The 26,401-nt window shown below is 36.1% G+C and overlaps 1 protein-coding gene across 2 annotated transcripts in view; it reads left to right on the forward strand.

The window, feature by feature from the left end:
- Window positions 1–26,181, forward strand: part of LOC144973769 (uncharacterized) — a 44,050-nt gene extending 17,869 nt beyond the window's left edge. For both annotated transcript variants that reach the window (XM_078916661.1, XM_078916662.1), the window contains exons 2-8: window positions 8,797–9,698; window positions 11,154–11,283; window positions 14,085–14,232; window positions 17,350–17,462; window positions 18,172–18,380; window positions 22,782–23,008; window positions 25,498–26,181. In XM_078916661.1, coding sequence (XP_078772787.1) covers window positions 8,833–9,698; window positions 11,154–11,283; window positions 14,085–14,232; window positions 17,350–17,462; window positions 18,172–18,380; window positions 22,782–23,008; window positions 25,498–25,595 — 1,791 coding nt within the window. In that variant the 5' untranslated portion in view covers window positions 8,797–8,832 and the 3' untranslated portion in view covers window positions 25,596–26,181. The remainder of the gene's footprint in view (window positions 1–8,796; window positions 9,699–11,153; window positions 11,284–14,084; window positions 14,233–17,349; window positions 17,463–18,171; window positions 18,381–22,781; window positions 23,009–25,497) is intronic.
- Window positions 26,182–26,401: the final 220 nt, after the last annotated feature.

A 26,401-nucleotide genomic window follows, 5' to 3' on the forward strand; every position in this document is an offset into this window, starting at 1 on the left:
TTCGGATGCCAGACGCGTAAGGTGTAGGGGTAGTTCGACCATATCCCACAATGAATAATTACCATCATCGGGACATCTTAGGTTGAACAGTGCCTAGATTCTTTTTGCTTTAAGTTAAAAAAAAAATAATTAACAAAAAACATTAGAGAGGTCTAACTTTATTTATATAATATATACCTTGTGCGGCTATGTGGTCTCGTGGTATGACACTCGCTTTCGGATCGGAAGGTCCTGGGTTCGAGCCTCGTGCTCGGCGCATAGTTGAGTCCTTGGAAAAGGCTCTTCACTCACATTCTCTCACCGTACTCAGGTGTAAAATGAGTACCTGGCCGTTAACAGCGTTGTCTTTGTCCGAAAAATAGTAATATCGCCTAACAGGCGTCATGTCCCGTCCTACACGTTAACTGTTGCTGTTGACCAGGGACCTCTTGTAAAGCGCTTTGAGTACATTTAGTGGATATTGCGCTATATAAAACTCAATTTTAATTTTAATTTTTTTTTAATTTATGAAAGGTATTTTTAATGTATTTTAACGTCTGATGAAATAATATAGCCTACTACGAACTGGTTAAAACTAGTTAAGCCATGTTATGGCTGTGTCTGTTGAAAGATGATTTACTCGCATTGATAGATAGCATGCGGCCCTACCATGTTAACCAGCACCGGCTGGCAAAAACAATACGTGACAAGTTAAACGCGGAACGCAGTGTGTTGCTAAGTGTCAAATAGTTATAACATGCACATAGTGTTTTTTTTTAAATAAAGCATTTATATAGAGCAATTTGTGATCGGCCAGCGAAATCCAGTTTTAAGGGGATGACCAAAATCTCGAAACTGAGTTTAAGCAGAATGACACACGCACCACATTAAGGTACATGCACAGTAAATTTGGACATGGTGATGAAGAAGAAGAAGAAGAAGAAGAAGAAGAAGAAAGAAAGAAAGAAAGAAAGAAAGAAAGAAAGAAAGAAAGAAAGAAAGAAAGAAAGAAAAAGAAGAAGAAGAAAGAAGAAAAAGAAGAAGAAGAAGAAGAAGAAGAAGAAGAAGAAGAAGAAGAAGAAGAAGAAGAAGAAGAAGAGAAGAAGAAGAAGAAGAAGAAGAAGAAGAAGAAGAAGAAGAAGAAGAAGAAGAAGAAGAAGAAGAAGAAGAAGAAGAAGAAGAAGAAGAAGAAGAAGAAGAAGAAGAAGAAGAGAAGAAGAAGAAGAAGAAGAAGAAGAAGAAGAAGAAGAAGAAGAAGAAGAAGAAGAAGAAGAAGAAGAAGAAGAAGAAGAGAAGAAGAAGAAGAAGAAGAGAAGAAGAAGAAGAAGAAGAAGAGAAGAAGAAGAAGAAGAAGAAGAAGAAAGAAGAAGAAGAAGAAGAAGAAGAAGAAGAAGAAGAGAAGAAGAAGAAGAAGAAGAAGAAGAAGAAGAAGAAGAAGAAGAAGAAGAAGAAGAGAAGAAGAAGAAGAAGAGAGAAGAAGAAGAAGAAGAAGAGAGAAGAAGAAGAAGAAGAAGAAGAAGAAGAAGAAGAAGAAGAAGAAGAAGAAGAAGAAGAAGAAGAAGAAGAAGAAGAAGAAGAAAGAAGAAGAAGAAGAAGAAGAAGAAGAAGAAGAAGAAGAAGAAGAAGAAGAAGAAGAAGAAGAAGAAGAAGAAGAAGAAGAAGAGAAAGAAGAAGAAGAAAGAAGAAGAAGAAGAAGAAGAAGAAGAAGAAGAAGAAGAAGAAGAAGAAGAAGAAGAAGAAGAAGAAGAAGAAAGAAAGAAGAAAGAAGAGGATGAAGAAGAAGAAGAAGAAGAAGAAGAAGAAGAAGAAGAAGAAGAAGAGGAGGAGGAGGAGGAAGAAGAAGAAGAAGAAGAAGAAGAAGAAGAAGAAGAAGAAATCTTATAGAGCCTGAAAGCATTCAATGAAGCCGGACTTTATCTCAGTTTCTATAATAGTGTTACGTGGACAGTAACAATTGCTTGCTATGTGGATACTAATCTATCGCAAAGTACTTTCCGCCAGATATAGTAGACCAAGTTACCCAACCCTTTCTTAGCTGGCAGGGGTATCCTGTTCCTTTACTTGCAATCAAGTGCTTTACCAGCTAAGATCACCAGACCTCCTAAAATGACTTGTTTTGCAAGTGAAAGATAAATCTACGATCACAACTGTTGAATTCTTGAATACTATTTGACCGACAATAATTTATGATCCTAGCAACGACCGTCGGCTTGAAATTGACAACAAAGACATCATTGAAGTATCGCCGAAGGTCCCCTATTTGTTGTATCTGTAAAGTGACATTGCTGTCAACAGTTAAACATATAAAAACGATCTCTATTAACCATTGCTGTTCTTAGATTTTATTGTAAATACAGGCCTTCAAATTTTAGGGACAGTCGGGTCACTGGTCATAAAATAAATTGCCTTTTAATTCATGGCGGAATAAATCCTGTTGCTTGAGTTGTTTTAGATTTAATGTTCATTTTTCCTATTTATCCCTTCGACAAAGTTAACACTTTTCGTTGAAGTCAAGATACGGTAAAAGTCAAGAACACGGGGCCACAGGCACCTGATAATCGTGATTCGGTTAAATTAATTTTCTCTAATTTGCAAACTTTTAAATAAATTGGAGAGTTTTGATTTTATTTTATTGGCATGGCTTGTAACCAACGTAAACACATAATGTTATTATTTGTTGGCCTAATATCTGGACATAATTATGAGTTCGATATAACATTGTTGTAATGGAGAGACATTTTGTGTTGGTTTGAGAGTATATCCATCACAACAACGAGACGATAACGATTTGGGTTATCAGACCTGTGAAAAAGTACACGTCGCTTGAAATCATAACACGTATATTTGTGACCCATCTCTTTAAAATAGTATTATGTTGGAACGGTTTAGCTAGTCTATATGGAATATGTATTGAATATATAATTAAGTGTAAAGAATAAAGATTCTGAAGGTGCCATAAATAGTAACGCGTAATTGGATTCAATAGTCTGATGTGTCGTCTCCCAGCAACGGCGGCCATCGTGGTTCTAAACAAAGAGAATCAGTACTTTTTATTCTTCATGCTGGCTAGAACTTTTCATATGCATGTGATCAGAATGTATAAACGTCAAAACCTGATCATATTTATGTTTTTCTCCTCTGGATACACTTTTACGCTCTTCAGAGAAATATTTCATAAGGGCGTCCGCCATTGTTCCGATAGTTTAGAGCCAGTTACTAAGTTCTATGCTTCATTGCAAGGGAAATGACGTCATGACTGTTGAAGCTTATTACATTAATGTTTACAATAATTTAATAATTTGTGACGTCAGATTATTTAAAGTTTAATTTTATTAAAATCAGACCGGATCTAGATTTTTTTAAAGGAAAAAATATCATTAAGTATTTTTGAAAATGCTTTTTATTCAGAGATGACGAAATGAAAATCGATTGAGGGGCAGAAAAAAAAAGATTTCTTAAACTCTTGCTTTTTGGAATTCGAACTGGTATTCCCCACGCACACTCGCAGGCTCGTGCAGCGATTGGGAACACGTCCGGAATTTTAAAAACAAAACAAAACAAGAATGTAATTATCGTATAATGTCATATCTCTGAGCATTTAAACTTTAAATTCTCTTTTCGCAATTGCTTTTTTTTTTAAAATAACGAGCCACAATAAAATCTGATCAAAGAATGGATAAGTAACAGTGAGCGGAAACGTGTTTAAAATTCATTCTCGCCTCAGTGCACTTTTTCTTTTATGTCTCAATTCTAGTGCTAGTTGATACATGGCGTAAGAATACACTCCCACAAAATGAGTGCCTGACTTCTGACTTGTATCGTATGAAGAGTGAATTAGGTTTTATATGGCCTTCGGGATGATAATATCTCAAGCTATGATACGTATTGTAATATGGGAAAATGTTGCAAAATAACGAAACTACTGTGCTTAAACAGCAACTTCGGCGATTTTGAATAAATCCCTCCGCCTTCTTTTATTTACTCCTGGACTTGTTATTCCTTCTAACAATGGTTTCTTGTTGGTCGGGATCGAGTTTCTATTCTGTATGATTTGTTATTGATTTGTAACTTTACGCTCCACTCAAAAAAGGTCTTTCACTCAATGTGATTAAAGGTCAACGAGAAAGATCGTCAGGTGACTTTTCTCACCACGTCAAAAAGCCTTTGTGGCTTCTATTTAAGTCGGCACCATCACGCCAAGGTGATTTTAGGGATTAGGGACGTCAGCGAGTGTAGATTTTTTCGCCCTCTTTTGTAAATAATTCTTTTGATAGAGTATCTTGGTAGAGAGTGGGCGATGTGTACATATTGGCAGGTCTGGTAACTCAAAGTTTTATGGGCTCATTGTTGTTACTCTCAAAACAACGCAAAATAATATTGTCCATTGTTAAAACAAGCCCATAATTACTATCGGTTATCAGACTTGACAATATTATGGGATTATCACATTTACGTCAGTTATAAGTTATTCAATGTGAATTGATGAAAACTAGATTTCAAAAAGAATTACAACAAAATAATGATCGCCAAGATCTAAAGGGCTCATTAATAATTTACTTGCATGAACTATGTCAGACTATAATTTTCAGCAAGAAAATAATACGATTTCAGCCTTTTTTTTTTACAAATTTATAATGGATTAGTTTTTATTTGTTTTAAGGAGGTTGTACGAGATTAGGATACTAATAAAAGAAGCTTATTTCCTCCATGTCATTTCGTTCTAAAATTGCACAGGATAGGAGAGCATTTTTAAAAAGCTCCTCTCTTCATTTTCGTAATTTACGTTTGTAATTGGAAACCCAATTTACCGATGGATGAATAACGTTTATCTATTTTATCTTGTGGCTGTTAGTGTGTGTGTGTGTGTGTGTGTGTGTGTGTGTGTGTGTGTGTTTGTTTGTGTGGGCTCGTGCTTGATATTGAGTATTGATTCATTGCGACTAAGATTGCAGAACGAGATATAACTTAGAGCTCCATGGGAACCGCCGAGTTTAAAACTATCGTATCTTTTTCTTCCAGTCATTCAAACAATTTGCCCAATAACAAGATCAACTCCATGGAATTTAACCCTATCATAACAAGACTAAATTTTTCCCACACAAATTTCGCCCGTTGTTCTACATGTACCTAGCTAAAACTTAAGGCAGCAGCTTCTAATGGTGCTCACACTACTATGTTTTGACGATCGACCCAATCAGCAAATTCTTTACCGCACTCGTGCACCGTCGCAAACCCGCCCGGAAGCTTCGTCACAACACACCGTTCAACGAGATGCTCTGAGGTTTCTAGCTCGCTACCACAACGGGTACGTGTTGGACAGGTGGAAAGTCCCCACTGATGACGCGATTTTGCCTTTAGGCAGGTTCTCGACCGAAGCCAATCACCCAATGCCTCCTCTTACTGGTGTTGAAGCCAAAGACCAACTGTATTTACAAAGAAAGCAGAAACAGGTAGCCTTCACCTTAAACCCAGATCAATCCTTGATGGGAATGTTTGAGCTTCGTCAAAATTTGAGTCGCTTCTTGATCACTGCACTGCTCTGCTTGGTGAAAATTGCAAGAAAAGAGTAACAGGGTTGAGAATAGAATTTACCAAAACTCGAGTCTCTGCGCGATTACTGTTCTTTTGGTGAAGATCTACTGTCCATACAAGAAAGCTGTAAAAGGGATGGGAGTAGAATTTACCAAACCTGAGTCGCTCCTTGACTATTTTTTGGAGCTTTTATATAGCGCAATATCCACTTAATGTGCTCAAAGCGCTTTACAATGGGTCCCTGACCAACAGCAACGCGTAACATGAAGAACGCAAGATGACGCCGGTTAGGCGATATTACGATTTTTTCTGACAGAGACAACGCTGTTAACGGCCAGGTACTCATTTTACACATGAGTAAGGTGAGGGAATGTGAGTAAAGAGTCTTTTCCAAGGACTCAACTATGCGCCAAGCGAGGCTCGAACCCAGGACCTTCCGATCCGAAAGCGAGTGTCATACCACAAGACCACATAGCCGCACTACTAATCTTTTTGGTGACTAGAGAACAGTTACAGTGACAGTGGAAAACGGTAGGGGATGCCTGAAGCCTGTGATCGTGGAAATACTAACGAAAGACTGAAAATGGAGAGGCTTTGTATAGAAACGATACAGACAATGAACGTTTCGGGTGCAAACCCGTCGTCAGCACAACAATACACAAATTAACGTGGAAAACAAATGTATTTTATTTGTTTTCCACGTTAATTTTGTGTATTGTTGTGCTGACGACGGGTTTGTACCCGAAACGTCCATTGTCTGTATCGTTCATATACGAAGCCTCTCCATTCATTTTCACTTTAAAAGTAACAGTGATGCGACTTGGACTTCATCAAACCCCACCCAGTCCCTCCTTGGCCGCTGGTCTTATTGGTGAAAATGGCAGGGTGTATTGTAAATTTTGGGTCTAATCGAACCCCGTCTTTAAAGAGGTAATGACATCGATGTATTGGATTGTTGACGTTTGATAAGTGGCTATTTGTCTTACTCGTTCGTGTATTGGATTCAGTAGTCTGATGTCACGCCGCCTGGCAACGGCGGCCATCTTGGTTCTAAACAAAGAAAATCATTACTTTTTATTCTTCAAGCTGGCTAGAACCTTTCATATGTCTTGTGATCAGAATGTATGAAAGTCAAAACAAGATCATATTTATAATGTTTTTCTCCTCTGGATACACTTTTATGCTCGTCGGAGAAATATTTCATGAGGGCGTCAGCCATTGTTCCGATGGTTTAGAGCCAGTGTTACTAAGTTATTAGGAAGTCATTAGGAAGGAAGTGACGTTACGACTATTGAATCCTATTGTGAGATTTTGTAAAAGTTTGAATTGTGGGAATCTGAAACAGGCGGCGGCCATTGCTTTATGAACAATTAAGGTGATGATGAAGAACCAAACATTATTGGGAAATCACAATATGTTGGTAATTATTGATTTTACGTGATTGATGATGATGATGATGATGATAATAATAATAATAATAATAATAATAATAATAATAATAATAATAATAATAATAATAATAATAATAATAATAATAATAATAATAATAATGATAATAATAATAATGATAATAATAATAATAATAATAATAATAATAATAATGATGATGATGATGATGATGATGATGATGATGATGATGATGATGATGATGATGATGATGATGATGATGATGATGATGATGATGATAATAATAATAATAATAATAATAATAATAATAATAATAATAATAATGAGATGATGATGATGATGATGATGATGATGATGTTGATGATGATGATGATGGTGATGATAATAATAATAATATCAGAGCGGAATTCGAACCCAGGAACTTCCGGTCCGAGGGCGAGTATCAAACCACTAGACCTATTTTGTTTGCAAGCATTTTTCAAAGTATTACTTGTGCCATACCAACTAGATAATCGTACACAAATATATTGTTATTATGTGAATCGGTGCACACTAGAAGCAATTATAACTTGATGAACATTTATAAAGAGTCTTTGGTTTAGAGTAAGTTCAAATTCCATTTTTTATAACTAATGTAGTAGCTACATATATTTTTCAGTGGCTGGATTTAAGCGATATAACAAGTAGGTTTATTGATAAGTAAATAGCTTCAAAGAATTGCTTTTAAAAATTTTAAAAATTAATTCCTAAGTAAAGATTTAATGAGGCATGTAAGATGGCTATTTAGATAATTTTACTATTGTGGAATGTTATATATTACAATTTGAACATTTTATTTATGTCCCGTTCCCATTGTGTTGCTTGTCTAGGACAGGAAATTGGTCTTTAATGACGTACCGAGCGATTCAGTCATTCTAGAGTTATTTTTTGAGCTTTTTTTATATAGCGCAATGTGGACTAAACGTGCTCAGAGCGCTTTACAAGAGGTCCCAACAACAACATAATTTAACTAGACGCCTGTTAGGCGATATTACATTTTCTTTCGGACAGAGACAACGCTGTTAACGGCCAGGTACTCATATAACACATGAGTACGGTGAGAGAGTGCGAATAAAGAGCCTTCTCCAAGGACTCAACTATGCGCCGAGCGAGGCTCGAACCCAAGACCTTCCAATACGACAAGGCCACATACCCGCACATTCAAGAGTCATAGCGTTGATGGCTTAGTGGTACATTGTCTCGTTTTGTAAAAAGTCAAGCTATTTCGAATATAGTATGCACGGGATGGGTGACATTGATTGCAAAACTCTGATTAGGGATTAACACACGTTACCCAACTCGACGCAGGTGTAAATGATTAAGTGACGATAGGCAAAGCGTGATGTGTTAAGAGGTCTAGTTCAAAGAAGGATGCCTAATAGACGAACTGCCGAGAATGTAAAGGAAAACTGATTTTTTTGGTCTATGTGGTTGGGGGGGGGGGGGGGGGGGGGGGGGGCATACAGGCAGCATTGAGATTATCATTGAGTAAGGTGAAATCTTTGGAATGCAATATAAATGTGCTTAATTGAAAAAGTAAAAGAAGACCTGAACAAGTGTGTATGAAAGGTGCCAGACAAAGCAAGAAAGAAAAATACAAGAAAAAAATAATCCCAAAAAAAAAAACAGTCGACACACTTGTTCAGTTTTTTTATATCTTATACCGTTGCCTGCTCTTTAATTTCTTAATAACAAAAAAAAATGTTTTGCTTATTCTGACTCTTTTCTTAAAATCTCGTTGCGTATGATTTCTAGCATCATATTACAAATTACATACACTGGTACTATCAGAAAACATCAATTAATCAATTGTGTTACTTTTTTTATCTCCAAAACCAGAACACTTCTACTGCTATATAAAGCACATGCCGCATCATGTATAAAACAGAAGAGGCCACAGACAACTCCACCCTCCAACCGACGGAGACATCAACAGACCATCCCTCCAACCAGCCGTCGCCTTCACCGTCCCACAATGACCAGCCATCCGAATCTCCGACCCCAGGAGCGCACGTGGACAGCACGCCTGTCCTGGAAAATAAAGAAAAAGAAGAGAGTCCTCACTCGTCCTCAAACAACATACCCTTAATTGACAAAGATAATAATTTAGACGTTACTGATTCTAAACCCAGGTCATCATCTTCAGTTTCATCATCTCATTTAAATAACGGTAAAAAGATGGGAGATGGTGACAAAAAGACAGAGCCAATGAATTCAACCACAGACAAACCAGCAGAGAACCAGAGCATAATTCTTATCAAAGGGAAGACATCCCCTAAAGCTCACGTGATCAAAGTCACTGAAAAGAAAGAATCGGACACGAAATACGAACCCACAGCCACAGAAATGATCGTAGCGGCAGCTCATTCGCTGGTAAACAGAGAGAAAAACGAGAAAAACTCGTCAGGGTTCATGCGAGAAAAAACGTTTTCGTCGCATTTTTCTGAAAATTCCCATGGCGGTCGACGCTTGTCTATGGTTGAAAAACAAAAATCCTTCATTAAAATGATGAAGGAAGAGGGTACAAACGCAGACATCGCTGGCGACATCTGTCGGGTGTTCAGTGTACTTTTTGCAATAGGAGTTCGATCCGTTCTATTTGGATTTTCTTTGTTTACAGTCTGGCTGGTTGTCGACCGCCTAGGAAACGATTACTACTACATCTTGGCCCTTACTCTCATCCTCCTTATTATAGAAACCATCAACATTGTCGTCGAGAGGGCAGGTCAAGAAAGGAAATGGTAAGTATAAGCTATTCTATATAACTTACATATACACGATTTCAAGTGCACCTTATCATAATCAATTCAATCCCCGAATTGTTTAAAAGTGACAATAGAACAAGCAACGAATCCATTCAAAACACGCGCTAATTGGATTCAATAGTCTGATGTCACGTCGCCCAGCAACGGCGGCCATCGTGGTTCTAAACAAAGAAAATCTGTACTTTTTATTCTTCATGCTGGCTTGAACTTTGATCAGAATTTGTAAAAGTCAAAACATGATCAGATTTATAATGTTTTTTTTTTCCTCTGGATACGCTTTGACGCTCGTCGGAGAAATATTTCAAAAGGGCGTCCGCCATTGTTCCGATAGTTTAGAGCTAGTTACTAAGTTACCATGCGTCATTACGAGGGAAGTGGCGTTACGACTGTTGAAGCGGATTTGCATATTATATTGAGCAGTACTAAATTGAGATTATGATAGTCAATACATTTCATAATTGAGGCCACTTCATCACCAGCAATGACGCAATTAGTATGAATATGGTTTGTTTGTTTTTTGTCAGAAAGATGAAACTTTTTCCGGCTTGATAAAAAAAACTGGAACTAAGAAAAGTCTTCCATTTATAATATTATTCATAACAGCGAATCTAAAATAGCAAATTAAGCAATTTTTTTGCAAATTTGTGCAAATTTATCAAACTCATAATGTGCATCTCTTTTCTAAGACTGTCATAGAAGTAAGTTTGTTTTTAAGGCGAGAGGAGTGCCCAATACAGCACTGCATGTTCAAATTTATTTTTGCTAAAACAAGCTACCCAACTGTTCTCCCAAATCCCGGTTTTTCACCGGATTTTCTCTCTGTGATCTTTTTTCTTCACAAGACCTAAAATGACATTAAACGGTTTACCCAAACTAGAAGAGAGGTTTCATTTTAAGTCTCGGAATGAGGGTAATTCCAACAGAGTAAAAAGTATCCCTGCTTCCAAAGATGTTGGAACTCACATGGAGATACACAAGTAGAGTACTTTGAGAACAACATCGAAGAATGTCTGAGGTAAACCGTTTTCGGTTTCATGGACTCAGTTCGGAAATTCATTGACTGCAGTGATACTTCATTGCAATGGTTTTACCTATTTATTCTTCATCATTTTCTTCTTCTTCTTCTTCTTCTTCTTCTTCTTCTTCTTCTTCTTCTTCTTCTTCTTCTTCTTCTTCTTCTTCTTCTTCTTCCTCCTTCTTTTAAGTCTGTAACTTTAATTTTGAAGATTCCACAGAACACAATATTTTTCTTACATCGGAGATGTGAGACTATTCCACTGTCTCAATGTCGATGGTATGAAAGTGTACAAGTGGGCATCCACTCTTGAATGCAATGGGAAACCATAAACTTGGATGGCTTCCTCTTATTGTGTTGAATGTCATCTGATGATTAATACAGCAAATAAAACATAATCCTTTTCATTTTGCCAGGTTTTGCTTATGTTTCCTGTGCTATCTGATTACTACAATACCGTGTATGTGGATCCTGGAGATGGACAGGCTAAATGACTACCAGTCTGCCGTCAGCAACTCCTCTGCCTTGCAAATTGATGTAGCCGGGGTAAGCTTCTCCATATTCTGGTATTGGTGCTATGCATTTAGCTAAAATACTCACAACACCCTACGAAGTCCCAGGTTTAAGAGTTTTTTCCCAAGAAAAGGGTCATTTAAATCGGCCGAGATTTGAAGGACGAGTTTTCTGGCCAAATTTTTAAATTTGTGTTTTTCCAGAGTACGGCAGAATACACACTTCCTCTATAATACAATTCATTGTTCCATTGGTAGTTAAATGAATAATATTTTCACATCACCGTGACCTCTATTTCTGTGGGGAAAAAATAACACTCCTCAAAATAAACCATATAAATAGAAATAGACATATAAATCTCATTGATGTTATAGATAGATCGAAGTTGACGTCACTCAGGTCTTTGTTGTTGGTTTGTTTTTTTTTTGTTTTTTGTTTTTTTTTTTTTTTGTGTGTGTGTTTTTTTTTTTTTTTTTTTTTTGCCATCCCCGTAATTCTGCACTAAACTGCATTAACCAGATTATATCCGTTCAAGTTTTGTGTGTTGGTCCGTTATACTTCCGGATGGCAATGTTGTGAACTTCTTAAGCCAAGCGCATACTATCTATATATTTTTGTTGTTAAACTACTGATAACATCCGCCAGCCGGTTATAATGTACTAACACGCAAAACCATGTGTAACTTTGACCGCTTATGGTCAGATTGATAGAATTTAGTGAGAAGAAATCGCCAATTTGGATATCTAGAAAAGATAACAAAGATCTGAGTGCCGTCAATTCCGTTCCTTCTACACGTACCCAGACTATGTGGACATCCAGTAGAATTATGACGTCACAGATATCCCTTATCTCTGGGTAAAATGCAGGTGTTGCGGCTTGAGACGGGTCAAAAACAAATACAGCCTCTCATCTGACATAATTTGTCTTAAGTACTTAAGTGTCTTTTCCATCGTCTATAAAGTCGAACAAGAGAAAAACCCAAAACGCCCTCATAAATTGTTTTTGTGAAAAAATAAGCTTTTATTCTACCTGTTTATTGTTTGTACTGCATCCCCTGGGTACTGGATATCTCTATGACATATTTTTTTAAAACCCCGTTCTCTTTAATCCATACGAAATGCTTTGACATTAAAGGGAAGTCATTGAAGTGAATCATGACAAAATAAGTATCAAGAATCATTCATGCATCAATTAAATTTATGCGAAGAACCAAAACAAGAAAAAAGTAAAAACAAATTCTTTAAGAATACAGAACGTGTTTATGTCCTTGGCTTTGACAAGACGTCACAGGCATATATTTCTTTATTAACATTGCAGTACACAGAGGTAGCATGACACGAATATACCCACGTCAACATTCAATACAAAAGTCAATTTCATGTATTTTCTGAAAGCTATAATAATCGCCGTTTGATTCCAGCATAATACAAAAACTACTGGAGGGCCACACGGAGTCAAACTGACAAAACAGTTTTCAATATCTATAATATATTATTTAACTTCAATTATAATTTATTAATTAAAACGACCCTCAACTTGTCAAAAATGTCTTGAATCTTAGAATATTTAAAGACCCAGAATCCATAATAATTTGTGACAGTTTTAAAGTCATTTTAATAATTTATCGATATTAAACTTTTTAAAAAGTGTTTTATTATTTTACACGGGAATGCTGGGTAATAATGGAAGACGTGGACACGGATAAATGAATGCCTACAAATTATATACAATTAAATGTATTAATCACCCGTGTTATATTAAGCTATACGTAACCTTAGAGGAGACATCGTAACAAAAAACCACGCACAAAAGTCTTGTTATGCGTGTAATGAATCGTGAAGCCACTCATAAATTCCGACGTAAAGAAGGAATGCGTTTTTAATTATTTTTTTTTTTTTTGTATTTGGGAAAGGGGGGGGGGGGGGGGAATGTTGTTAATATTGATCTTCTTCCTCATCCTCCTTCTCCTCCCCCTCCACCACCGCCTCACCTCCTCCTCCTCTTTCTCTCCTGTTCCCTTCCTTTCCCTCATCTTTCACTTCCTTATCTTCTTTTTTTCTCTTTCTTCTTTCTTTATTCTTTCCTTTTTCAACCTCTTCTTCTCCTTCTCCTCCTCTTCTTCTTCCTCTTTCTTTTTCTTCTTCTTCTTCTTCTTCTTCTTCTTCTTCTTCTTCTTCTTCTTCTTCTTCTTCTTCTTCTTCTTATTATTATTATTATTATTATTATTATTATTATTATCATCATCATTATTATTATTATTATTATTATTATTATTATTATTATTATTATTATTATTATTATTATTATTATTATTATATATTATCATTATTATTATTATTATTATTATTATTATTATTATTATTATTATTATTATTATTATCATCATCATTTTTTATTATTATCATCATTCATTTCATTATTATTATTATTATATTATTATTATTATCATCATCATATATTATTATTATTATTATTATTTATTATTATATCATTATTATATCATTATTATTATATCATTATTATTATTATTATTATTATTATTATTATTATATTATTATTAATTATTATTATTATTATTATTATATTATTATTATTATTATTATTATTATAATTATTATTATTATTATTATTATTATTATTATTATTATTATTATTATTATTATTATTATTATTATTATTATTATTATTATTATCACACTTGTGACCATCATTACCATCAGAACCATTACTAAAACAACAGCACCATATATTCTATCAAATTGAAAGTAATTATTTTTTTTAAATGTCAACCATTACCCCCATCCTGCCAATATTCGTATCACTGATCATTTCAGGTGACAGCAGACATCAAGTTGGATCCGAACACATTGCTAGCCGTGACAGAGCAGTCCCTCATTTTCCTGTTGATCCTGTGTCGTTGGCTGCTGCCCAGGGGGGACATATCACGTGATCAGCTCTCTCAGCTCCTGTTTGTTTACATTGGTGAGTAGGTTACGAAACCAAACCGTGCTACACTCATAACATTTTGAAACTAAAAGTATATTATTTAAAATATTTACCACAATGTTTGGGGCAGTCTACATCGAAACTAAAAGTATAGATAGTTTGAAGATGACGTCACACAGGTCTTTGTTATTGTTTTTTGCCATCCGCATTTATGAGTAATGCTCACTGAACTGTATTAACCTGACTATAAAGTTCATGGATACGCACAGTTTTGTGTGTTGGTCCGTTATACTTCCTTATTCACATTCTCTCATCGTTGTCAGGTGTAAAATTAGTACCTGGTCGTTAACAGCGTTGTCTCTGTCCGAAAAAAAATTGTAATATCGCCTAACGGGCGTCATGTCCCGTCCTAAATGTTAATTATTGCTGTTGACCAGAGACCCCTTGTACAGCGCGTTGAGAACGTTTAATGGATATTTGTGCTATATAAAAGCTCAATTTTATTTTTAATAAGTAAGTTTATACATAGATTTGGTTTATTTCCCTGGCCTGTAGTTAAAGATTTATTGTATTTAAAGTAAAATGTCGTCTAGGGGTTACTTTTGTTTAAGAGACCGTAAGTTTTGCACCAAACAAGGAATTTACCCAATGGAAACCGTACGGTGCTCTTATTGGCTAACCAACCAGCGGCTTCGATGAGAAAAATATCCGCCATTGAGACGTTGGCTGGGAATCGCGTTACTATAGTAAACAAGCGCTGATCGGCCGTTCATGAAATCTAAGAAAATAACTACCTGATCGCTCGTTTAACTCAAAATTATTCAAAACGATGTCTCTAAAATGATATAAATGTGACTTCTTAAGGTTTTCTTCACGGTCAAAACCACACAACATTCTATTAATGATTACGTCCGAGGCAAAAAGGAATACTGACAGGTCGACCGAGAGTTGAACTCGTGAGACGACAAACATCAATGTGAAGTGTAGCGAGAGTCAAGCTATTGTTTGTCTTGTCCTGTTCTATATAGAGAAAGGGATAAATAGTATAGCCTCGTGTGTGAGTGGTTGCGTGTCATAGTCATGCTTTTAAATTGTTTCTGTTGTTTATGTGTGTAGTGATGCCTCTCTCACACTCAATTTCAATGCCGAAAGAGGAATTCCCGCACACAAGAAAGGGGAATTAGGGTGGTATTTGGCATACATATTGTATAGTATCTAGTTCTAAATAGATAACTGATTAGAATTATATTATGATATATAAACACAATGCCAAATACAATTCCGAAGTTTCCTTATTTCAAATGAAGTAAAGCTCCAAAACCTAATGGTAGTGATTATAGTACTAGTGTTAGTGAGGTGATGTGGTGTTGGTGGTGGTTGTAGTTGTAGTAGTAATAGTGATGATGATGTGGTGGTGGTGATGATTGTAGTTGTAGTAGTAGTGGTAGTGATGATGATGTGGTGGTGGTTGTAGTTGTAGTAGTAGTGGTAATGGTAATGATATGGTGGTGGTGGTGGTGGTTGTAGTAGTAGTGGTGGTCGTGATGATGATGTGGTGGTGGTGTTTGTAGTAGTAGTGGTAATGATGCGGCTATGTGGTCTAGTAGTATGACACTCGCTTTCGGATCGGAAGGTCCTGGGTTCGAGCCTCGCGCTCGGCGCATAGTTGAGTCCTTGGAAAAGGCTCTTTACTCACATTCTCTTACCGTACTCAGGTGTAAAATGAGTACCTGGCCGTTAACAGAGTTGTCTTTGTCAGAAAATTTGTAATATCGCCTAACAGGCGTCATGTCCCGTCCTACATGTTAAATGTTGACCAGGGACCCCTTGTAAAGCGCTTTGAGCACATTTAGTAGATATTGCACTATATAAAGCTCAATTTAAAAAAAATAATATTTCAATGATGATGATATGGTGGTGGTGGTTGCAGTAGTAGTAGTGGTAGTGATGATAATGTGGTGGTGGTTGTAGTTGTAGTAGTAGTGATAGTGATGATGATGTGGTGGTGGTTGTAGTAGTAGTGGTAGTGATGATGATGTGGGTGTGGTGGTTGTAGTAGTAGTTGTAATGGTGATGATATTGTGGTAGTGGTGGTTGTAGTAGTAGTGGTAATGGTAATGATATGGTGGTGGTTGTAGTAGTAGTGGTCGTGATGACGATGTGGTTGTGGTGGTTGTAGTAGTAGTGGTAGTGATGATTATGTGCTGGTGGTGGTGTAGTAGTGGTAGTGATAATGATGTGGTGCTGGTGGTTGTGGTAGTAGTGGTAGTGATGCTATTGTGGTGGTGGTTGTAGTAGTTGAGGTAGTGATGATGTGTGGTGTTTGTATAGTGGTGGTGGTGGTTGTGTAGTAGTGGTAATGATGATGATGTGGTGGTGGTTGCAGTAGTAGTGGTAGTGATGACGATGTGGTTGTGGTGATTGTAGTAGTAGTGGTAGTGATAATGATGTGGGGCTGGTGGTTGTAGCAGTAGTGTTAGTGATGATATTGTGGTGGTGGTTGTAGTAGTTGATGATGTGGTGGTTGGAAAACACATTATAGGTTATGATAATACATGATTACACACATTCTCTAACTTCATTTTTTTGACAGCTTCATTGTGCCATAAATATACGCAACAGTTCTGAAACATTTTATTGTGGATTTTGATATTGTTTGTTGTTTTTCTTGTGTCGTTATGTTGACATAGAGACCGAATGAATGGTAATGACTACATTCTCAGCCAACAATAAAATGGCGCTGAATGCTTTCATTGGTGGACACTTTTTAGGCTTCGTACGTATTCTCATTCGTTTAATTCTATGGCACCAAACGACAGAGAACATTTGACCCACTCGTTAAATTTAAATATCGTTTATTCATCTTCTGTAGGGAATGAGCTTAGCGGAAGAGTAGCGTCCCTTGATTGGACGTCACCTTACAGAGAGAACGTCAGTTTGGTTTTGCGCACGCGTCTCTCTCGTCCTCGCTTTCGGTGAAGTATCTCAAGCCGCTTTCACCGTAAGCGAGGACGAGAGACGCATGCGCACACCCAACATGACGTTCTCTCTCTAATAACATTTCCGCCGGTGACGTCCAATCAAGGGACGCTACTCTACCGCTAATCTCATTCCCTATTATTAACTCAAGGTGTTTAATTTAATTGGTTTCAGGAATGGCCTCTGACGTAATGGAACTGTTTACATTGTTTGACGAACCCACTGTTAGGAAAGACAGGACCTTGACCTACATCATTTTGACAGTTTGGTCTGTCAGTCTTCTGCAGGTATAATATTATAATGAAATGTCAGTATGGCTTTGTGTTGAATTGCGTTTGGAATTGTTGTTCTGCTCTCTGGCATCGGGCATCGTCGAGTTATCTAGTACCAACCATTGAATTTATTATATTCCCTCTGTTTTAATTATATACATTAGTTTTCTTTTCTTTTGTTTTCGTCTTGGGGGGAGGGGGGGGGGGGGGTTGTCTCATTCCTTTTAACATTTATAAATTTTACCATTGCCGTCGTCGTCGTCAGCATCACCATCCCATCACTTCCGTGTGGCTATGTGGTTTTGTGGTATGACACTCGCTTTCGGATCGGTCCCGGGTTCGAGCTTCGCTCGGCGCATAGTTGAGACCTTGGAAAATGCTCTTTATTCACATTCTCTGTCCGAAAAAAAAAATCAATAATATCGCCTTACAGGCGTCATAAGTTGTCCTAAATGTTAAATGTTGCTGTTGGACAGAAACCCCTTGTAAAGCGCATTGAGCACGTTTAGTGGATATTGCGCTATATAAAAGCGCATTAAAAAAAATAACCATCACTACTTTCTGTTGATATTATCCCTATGATAAATAAAAATTGACGAAAACGGCATTGGTATTGACACAATCCCAGTCTTTTCATGGTAGATATATTTATATTTTTTTAATAGTGTAAATTTAACAAAACATCATGAAATCACTGTGCAAATTATTTCGCTACTTACGACAGTTCACACTGGTGCTGACAATGTCACGAAATCCCAAGAAAGTGCGCACTGCATTGGACCACGACGAGGAGACGGCGCGCATGAAAAAGAAAAGGTTGAAGGACAGAAGTCTGATTCTCGTGCTTACCCAGTCAGAACTTTGGAGTCTGTGTATCTCGATCTTCATGCAGGACGGGCCATTCCTGGGTGTCCGGCTCTTTACGCTGGTCAAGTAAGTCTGTTGTATCGTCCGTTCTTCAGGACCTGTGTGAATATCGTATCCTTATTTTGACAGAAAAAAAAACACAACAAAATCAGCAAAAACAAAAACAAAACAAGCAAAAAACTTCGAGGCATAAACAATTTCATTACAACAGGAGAGTTCTAATGAATAATTATTAACTTTTATATTGTATGAATTTCCCATGGATTTTTTTTCCCCCGACGCGCTTATTTCATCTCAGCAGACTAAACAGAACCATCGGTTCATACAATACAAGTCCATGTGAGGCGTCCCTTCAGTACAAACTTTTTACAGTATCATTCATTGCTTAGATCTATGTACTCATTCAAACCTGAGTAAAGTACACATAAATGTACATAGCTTCACAACTGTCTAGTCCTCGTTCTTAGCCCTGGTGTAACCCGTGATTGTTTAAAATCACCCATTGGTTTGACGTTATTCGGTCCTCCTGCTGACCAAACAGTGCTTAGCTACCTGGAGAAAAACGCTTTGTTGCGATTGACCATCGTCCCGTTCATGTGCTTTTGAGAAACTGAATCTAGATACCACTTTCAAGATCATGCACTGACATCCATGAAAGCGTTCCAAAATCGTAATACTGCCTCTAATATGTCCAGAAAGTGTCCCAAATGCCACGGTAAAGATTTATTTGAGGTGATGTATCTCACTTGGACATTTAGACACGATCCCATACTTCGTGTTCAAGTCTTGGAGGCGTTGGTGAGAGGCCTATGTTTTGTTGGGGTTTTTTTAAAACTCACTCAACCCTAACACCGACTATATCCGTAGTTTACCCGGGTTACTTTTACTCAATGCCTATTTATTGCATTTTTCTGATACAAATTATAGGCATAGTATCAAAGCTAACGGTTTCAATTTTTTTACATGTTAATGATAGTGATAGTTGAATAAAACTATGCACATGCTCATTTTTAATACATTTTTCCAATTTTGAAAAGTAGCAAAAATCTCTAGGATTGAGTGGATTAACGTCATATCACTTCCGTTCCGTAAGAGACCAATGTAAAATTTAAAATTTCCTTGCGTCAAACATAAAAATCTGAAAAAGTGTGTACAAAACAATGTATGTGAAACAAAGCAGAATAGAAAAAAGAAAGAATTCTTTCCAAAAAAAAAAAGTCGGGTTGGGGTGGACCGGAGATTGAACCTCAGACTTCGCGTTTACCGGTCAAACGTGCTACTATTACACCACAGAAGTAATCAGACGGCTGAGACGAGTTAATGCGTGTAATATTCTTCACACGAGTACGGTTTCTCGCCTTGAACTTTGAACCCTTGCCTGAATCATCACAAAGAAACATTGAACTCGAAAGGACGAGGACGAAGAGTTTAAGTGTATGTTTTAATATAAGATAAAAATCTGTAAAAGATAAACAGGAAGTCTGAGTTTGATCTTCAATCGAGGCAAGATGGGTTTTTTTTTTTTTCGGAAGATTGTTTTTCTTTTACTTTTCTTTCTGTACCTAATGTAAATGTTGCTGCTCGAAGCTCGAAAAATAAATAACAAAGTGAAATTGATATGTAAGCTTCAATTTAAATTAAAAAACAGATCAAATGAACGTTTCGGGTTTCCCCTTTATCAATAAAGCAGGATGAATGAAACACTACTTGTAGTGAATACTACTTGTAGGGTTTCATTCATCCTGTTTTATTGATAAACGGGAAACCCGAAACGTCCATTTGACCTGTTTTTTGTAATAAATTGAAGCTTGCATTCAATTTCACTTTCTGTACCTAGGATTTCGCAAAGTCCCAGATTTGAGAGGGTTTTTTTTTGCCAAGATAAGGTCATTTAAAGCAATCGATATTTAAAGGACTCGTTTTATGGCCATTTTTTTAAATTACGTGTTTTGCTAGAGTAGAGCAGTTAATTTGTTAAATAGCGAAATGATGTCTCCTAAATGTGCACAGTCCAAGATATGACGCCTGCAAGGCGCTATTACAATTTATCATTCATCGTCTCAAAAGTTTATTATGTCTCGGCGTGCACGTAATATGTGCTTTGGCAATTATGGTAGTGATTAGAGATCTAGAGGCGGTGGTGGTGGTGGTGGTAGAGGTGGAGAACATGGAGGTAGAGAGAGAGAGAGAGAGAGAGAGAGAGAGAGAGAGAGAGGAGGAGAGAGAGAGAAGAGAAGAAGAAGAAGAAGAAGAAGAAGAAGAAGAAGAAGAAGAAGAAGAAGAAGAAGAAGAAGAAGAAGAAGAAGAAGAAGAAGAAGAAGAAGAAGAAGAAGAAGAAGAAGAAGAAGAAGAAGAAGAGTAATAGACAGAGAAGGAGCTAGAGACAACACCCGACAGAGGGAACAAAGAAAAGTGTGAAATAAGGAAGAAGAATATGCCGTTATGTGGTCTTGTGGTATGACACTCACTTTCGGATTGGAAAATCCTGGGTTCGAGCCTCGCTCCGCGCATAGTTGAGTCCTTGGAAGAGGCTCTCCACTCACAGTCTTACCGTAGTCAGGTATAAAACGAGTACCAAACCGTTAACTGCGTTTTTCTGTCTGAGAAAATGTATTATCGCCTAACAGGCGTCAGCCATGTCTCGTCCTACATGTTAAGTGTTGCTGTTGGCATGGGAGCCCCTGTAAAGCGCTTTGAGACTTCGAGTGGATATTGCGCTATATAAAAACTCTCGTTAGTAAGGTCTGATAACTCAATGGAATTATGTGTTTGTTTTAACATTGGTTAATGGGCAATATTTTGCGTTTGTTCGAGAGTATTTCCATAACAACAATAAGCCCTTATGATTTGGGTAACCAAACATGCATATAATTACAGGCGATCCATCGACATAACACACTAACTATTATGTGCATTATGTCTGGGTGGTTTTACGAATTAAAATTGAATTTACAATGACAAAAATAAGAGAATTAGGTTAAGTACATAACTAATTAATGATTAATGAGAATAAATACGATTTTTAAAATTGACAAAAGTTAGAATTTCTTGTCATTTTAAAATTCCTTTTTTTTTTTTTTTTTTTTTTTTTGGACATATGGTTCAATCCACCCACACACACACACACACACATTCACATAATACCGTTTTGGTGCGATGGGTAATATTTCTTTTCAACTGACCTGACGATCTCATTAAGCACACGAGAATGTTGAGAAAATGCGAGTAAAAACCTTTTCCAAAGCCTCCACTTTGCACCTCCCTCATCGTGTATCGAAACGGGAAACTGGAGGTCACGAACCGAAGATCTTAACGTCAGACCACAACGTCGCACACAAACTGGATACGCTCTATAGCTGATAGAATGAAGTTGAGGTCACTCGGTTCTTTGTTTTTGTTTTTGTTTTTGTTTTTGTTTTTTGTTTTTGTTTTCTTTTTGTTTTGTTTTTTTGTTTTTTGCCATCCGCGTTTCTGAATACCAACACACAAAACTATGTGTAACCTTGAAGGTTTATAGCCTGGTTAATACAGTTTAGTGAGAATTACTCATAAATATGGATGGCAAAAAACAATAAAAGGGACCTGAGTGACGTCAACTTCGTTCTATCTATACGACGTGCATATATTTGGAGGTCTAATAACTGAACGCAATTGGATTCAATAGTCTGATGTCACGTCGCCTAGCAACGGCGGCCATCGTGGTTCTAAACAAAGAAAATCGATACTTTTTATTCTTTATGCTGGCGAGAACTTTTCATATGTCATGTGATCAGAATGTGTAAAAGTCAAAACATGATCAGATTTATAACGTTTTTCTTCCCTCTGGACACGCTTTTATGCTCTTCGGAGAAATATTCCATAAGGGCGTCCGCCATTGTTCCGATAGTTTAGAGCCAGTTACTAAGTTACCATGCGTCATTACGAGGGAAGTGACGTTACGACTGTTGAAGTGTATTATTTCATGACAACAATGGCCTTATAACAATTCGGAATATCAGACCTGCAACTAAGTACACGTCGGGTCTATGTAAATGATATAATATGTGTCAGTGCATTGCATAATCAGTCGGATGGTGTAAATGTTGGATTTGCATATATTTGCATTTCCTGAAAGAATATGTTCCCCAGAGCATTTTAATCTTTATTTGAAGTAAATTGGGTGATTTTTCATGAAGTTATGGTCAGATGTATGGAAAAGGTATCCAGCAGCTTTTCTCAAATTTCATACGATATCAACTTAACTAGCTGTAAAAAATATTAAGAAGTGCAATTAAGCTTTGATATTTCCCAAAGATGTGAAAAAAGGGTTGATTAAATCATTTATGACAAGAACTCATTTTTTAAAATAAAAATTGACCTTCTAACTAAACGGCAATATCTTTGTTCAAACCTTTTCACTATCCGATTGATTATGTCATTCACTGTAACATATGTATATATTTTCATAAATATTTCTTTTTTCTCTAGGCACAATCTAGTAAATTACACCATCATTTTCTTCACGTGCAAGAACATCTTGGTCATCATGCTCCTGCTGTATCGAGTCATGATACTGATCTTGCAGAAGTTCGAGGACAGCAAGAAGGATGATGATGGTGATGAAGTGGACAGCAAACATGATACTCTCAGTGAGAGTCGACACAGAACGAAGACTTTTTCAACTCACCTCTCATTGTCGAGCGTTCGAGAAGAAAGTAAGTCAGAACCTACCTTCAATGAGCCAATCTCTTTTATCTGTATATTACACTCCAACTGGTATATAACGAACTCGAATTACACAATCAATTTTTTTAAAATCCTGTAAAATCATCCCTTACTATTTTTGCAAGTTTTCCTTTCCTTTGACCCAACGGTTCATAATCTCGTGCCAGGGGTACCGGGCGCCACAATAACACATTTCTATTTTATTTAGGAAATAAATACCATCTGAGTTCACTATCTCTATTTGTTTCTTCTTCTTCTTCTTTCAGATAACCAGCATTTTGCAGGGTTGCTTATTATGAATGCAACATCTCCGTGCATCTCGGTTCATAGTATCGTCTTCCTCCAGGCCCAGTTCTTTACCCTATCCAACCATCTAGTCTTTGGGTGTCCATTTTTTTTCTCTTTCCCGCTAATTGTATATCCGATACTTTCCTTCCCACGTACTCCCTCTCTCGTCTCTTAACATGTCCGAACATATCCGAACCCTTTCAATCTATCTTCTCTCATCTTTATTCATCCATTCTTCACTTCAGTATTTGTTTAAAACTATCAAATCAAAATAATCTTTTAAAAAACAGTCGTCGCCCCCCCCCCCTCCCCCCAACTCGTCCCTCTCCAGCGGGTAGTAAGGTAAAATTTTCAATCGCTCACGGTGTGAATGATAAATAAGTTGGGGGGCTACTGCTTCTATGAATCAATTATCGTTGACAACAAGACTATTATATTTTGTTGTCAGATCAAGTACAAGTCTTCACCATGCATGGACCAATGTACTCTTTCGCGTCTCGTGTAGCAATAATACAATGAATATTTACTCCGCCACCCTGTAAAATAATCAGTACATGATATTGTTATGTCGAAAGAAATGACACATAGGCATTTCATGAGATTGTCGCCCCTCGTCATTTAATCAAAATTATTTTACATCCATGCAACGAAGATTATACATAAAGAACTAATTTTCACGGTCCCAACAAAAATTACCACAAGTTGGAATGTAGATGATACAAAGTTACCCGAAATTGTGAACACCCCTTAAAAGACTCAGTATAATAATATTAGAAGTTCTTATGGAAGTAAGTGCCAAGGGAAGCAACAAATTATATATGAAATACAAATAGAGTTTTCATGATTGTTGCCCTTTAGTATTAATCTAAATAACTTGACAGACACATTCTTACGAAAAATTCTATACAACAGACCGATTTTCACGCTTAAAAGAGTTCTTTTTTTTACGAGTTGGGGAGTAGATGCAACACTGACTGAATCTATGAACCCTAAAATGTATTGAACTAATAAGAACACAACAACAAACACACACACACGCTCGCGCGCGCACACGAATGCAGTGAAAGAAGGAGAGAGAGAGAGAGAGAGAGAGAGAGAGAGAGAGAGAAAGAAAGAAAGAAAGAATGAGAGAGAGTGATAGAGAGAGAAGGATAGAGAGAGAGAGAAAGAAAGAAGGAAAGAGAGAAAGGAAGAAATAAAGAAGGAGAGAGAGAGAAAGAGAGAGAGAGAGAGAGAGAGAGAGAGAGAGAGAGAGAGAGAGAGAGAGAGAGAGAGAGAGAGAGAGACCAAATGCTTAAGAGACAACATTTCTAACTCTCCTTCGGACAAAAAAAAACAAAACAAACAAACACAATCAGCCTAAAAATGCCAAAATTTGAATAGAAATAGATATACATATTACGTTTCCATACCCTAGCCATATCTCTCGTTGCTATAAAAATCGTTTGATGACTTCTTTGTACTGTTTTCCGACGAATACCTCCCCTCCTCCCCCCCCCCCTTATTTTTTTTTTAGACAGCTAAGACAGCTTACTCATAACACAGAATGTTTACATTGTTTCCTCATTCTGTATCAATATGAATCAAGAAAGCATTTTAATCAAACCGACAACAAATCAATTGGACTAAATTCTGATAAATTAATAAACGTTAATATTGGCATCCTCGTTATTATGGTTATGATAGTGATTATTATCATCATCATCATCATCATCATCATCATCATCATCATCATCATCATCATCATCATCATCATCATCATCATCATCATATCATATATATTATTATTATTATTATTATTATTATCATTATTATTTATTATTATTATTATTATTATTATTATTATTATTATTATTATTATTATTATTATTATTATTATTATTATTATTATTATTATCATTATCATTATTATTATTATTATTATAATTTTTTATTATTATTATTATTATTATTATTATTCATTATCATCATCATATTATTATTATTATTTATTATTATTATTATTATTATTATTATTATTATTATTATTATTATTATTATTATTATTATTATTTATTATATTATTATTATTATTATTATTATTATTATTATTATTATTATTATTATTATTTTATTATTATTATTATTTTATTTTACATTATTATTATCTTTAATATTATTATTATCACCATTATCACCATTATTTCTCCAGACGAGGCAAGCAGCGGTGACAAAGAAACTAACGGAAATAGCAATGGAAGCCCAGATGGAATTCGAGCACGACACAACAATCAAGTAACGCCTTTATAGTCTTTTCAAATCAAGGAATCTACAACAGCTCTGTCGTAAACGGAGTGTAAATGTTGCTGCTCGAAGCTCGAAGAAATAAATAATAACGTGAAGTTGAATGTAAGCTTCAATTTAATTACAAAAACAGATCAAATGAAAATTTCGGGTTTCCCCTTTATCAACAAAACAGGATGAATGAAACACCACATCCTGTTTTGTTGATAAAGGGGAAACCCGAAACGTTCATTTGATCTAGTTTTGTAATTAAATCGAAGCTTACATTCAACTTCACGTTATTATTTATTTCTGTCGTAAACGGAGAAAACACTTTAAGAATATTTTTTCACCAAAACTATAATGGCAAATATCGATAAACGAAGATGATTCTCTACTTGTCAATCCTTTTTTCTTTTAATCTGAGACTTCAACGACACATTGAGAATTATCGTAACTTGTTGATATTAATTTTTTTTAACTAACACCTACAAAGAAATAAACATACAAACAAACAAAAAAGACACACAAACAGCTACAAAGAAATAAACAAACAAAACACACACACACACACACACACACATACCTACAAAGAAAAAACAAAAACAAAAAACACACACACACATATTTATTTAAATATTTATAAATGAATTTCCATTTTTTTGGATGAATAAAGTATATATTATATATATATTTATTCCATATATTCTGTACACACACACACACACACACACACACTTGAGTCCCAAGTGAAAATTTATTTAGTACTTGTGCTTCAGAAAATCATATTATTATTTCAATTGACAAAGAGATTATCCCGACGTCTACATATA

This window comes from Berghia stephanieae, chromosome 5 (assembly GCF_034508935.2).
Source record: "Berghia stephanieae isolate SIO BIC M18660-M18661 chromosome 5, UCSD_Bste_1.3, whole genome shotgun sequence".
NCBI classification, from domain to species: Eukaryota; Metazoa; Mollusca; class Gastropoda; order Nudibranchia; family Aeolidiidae; genus Berghia; species Berghia stephanieae.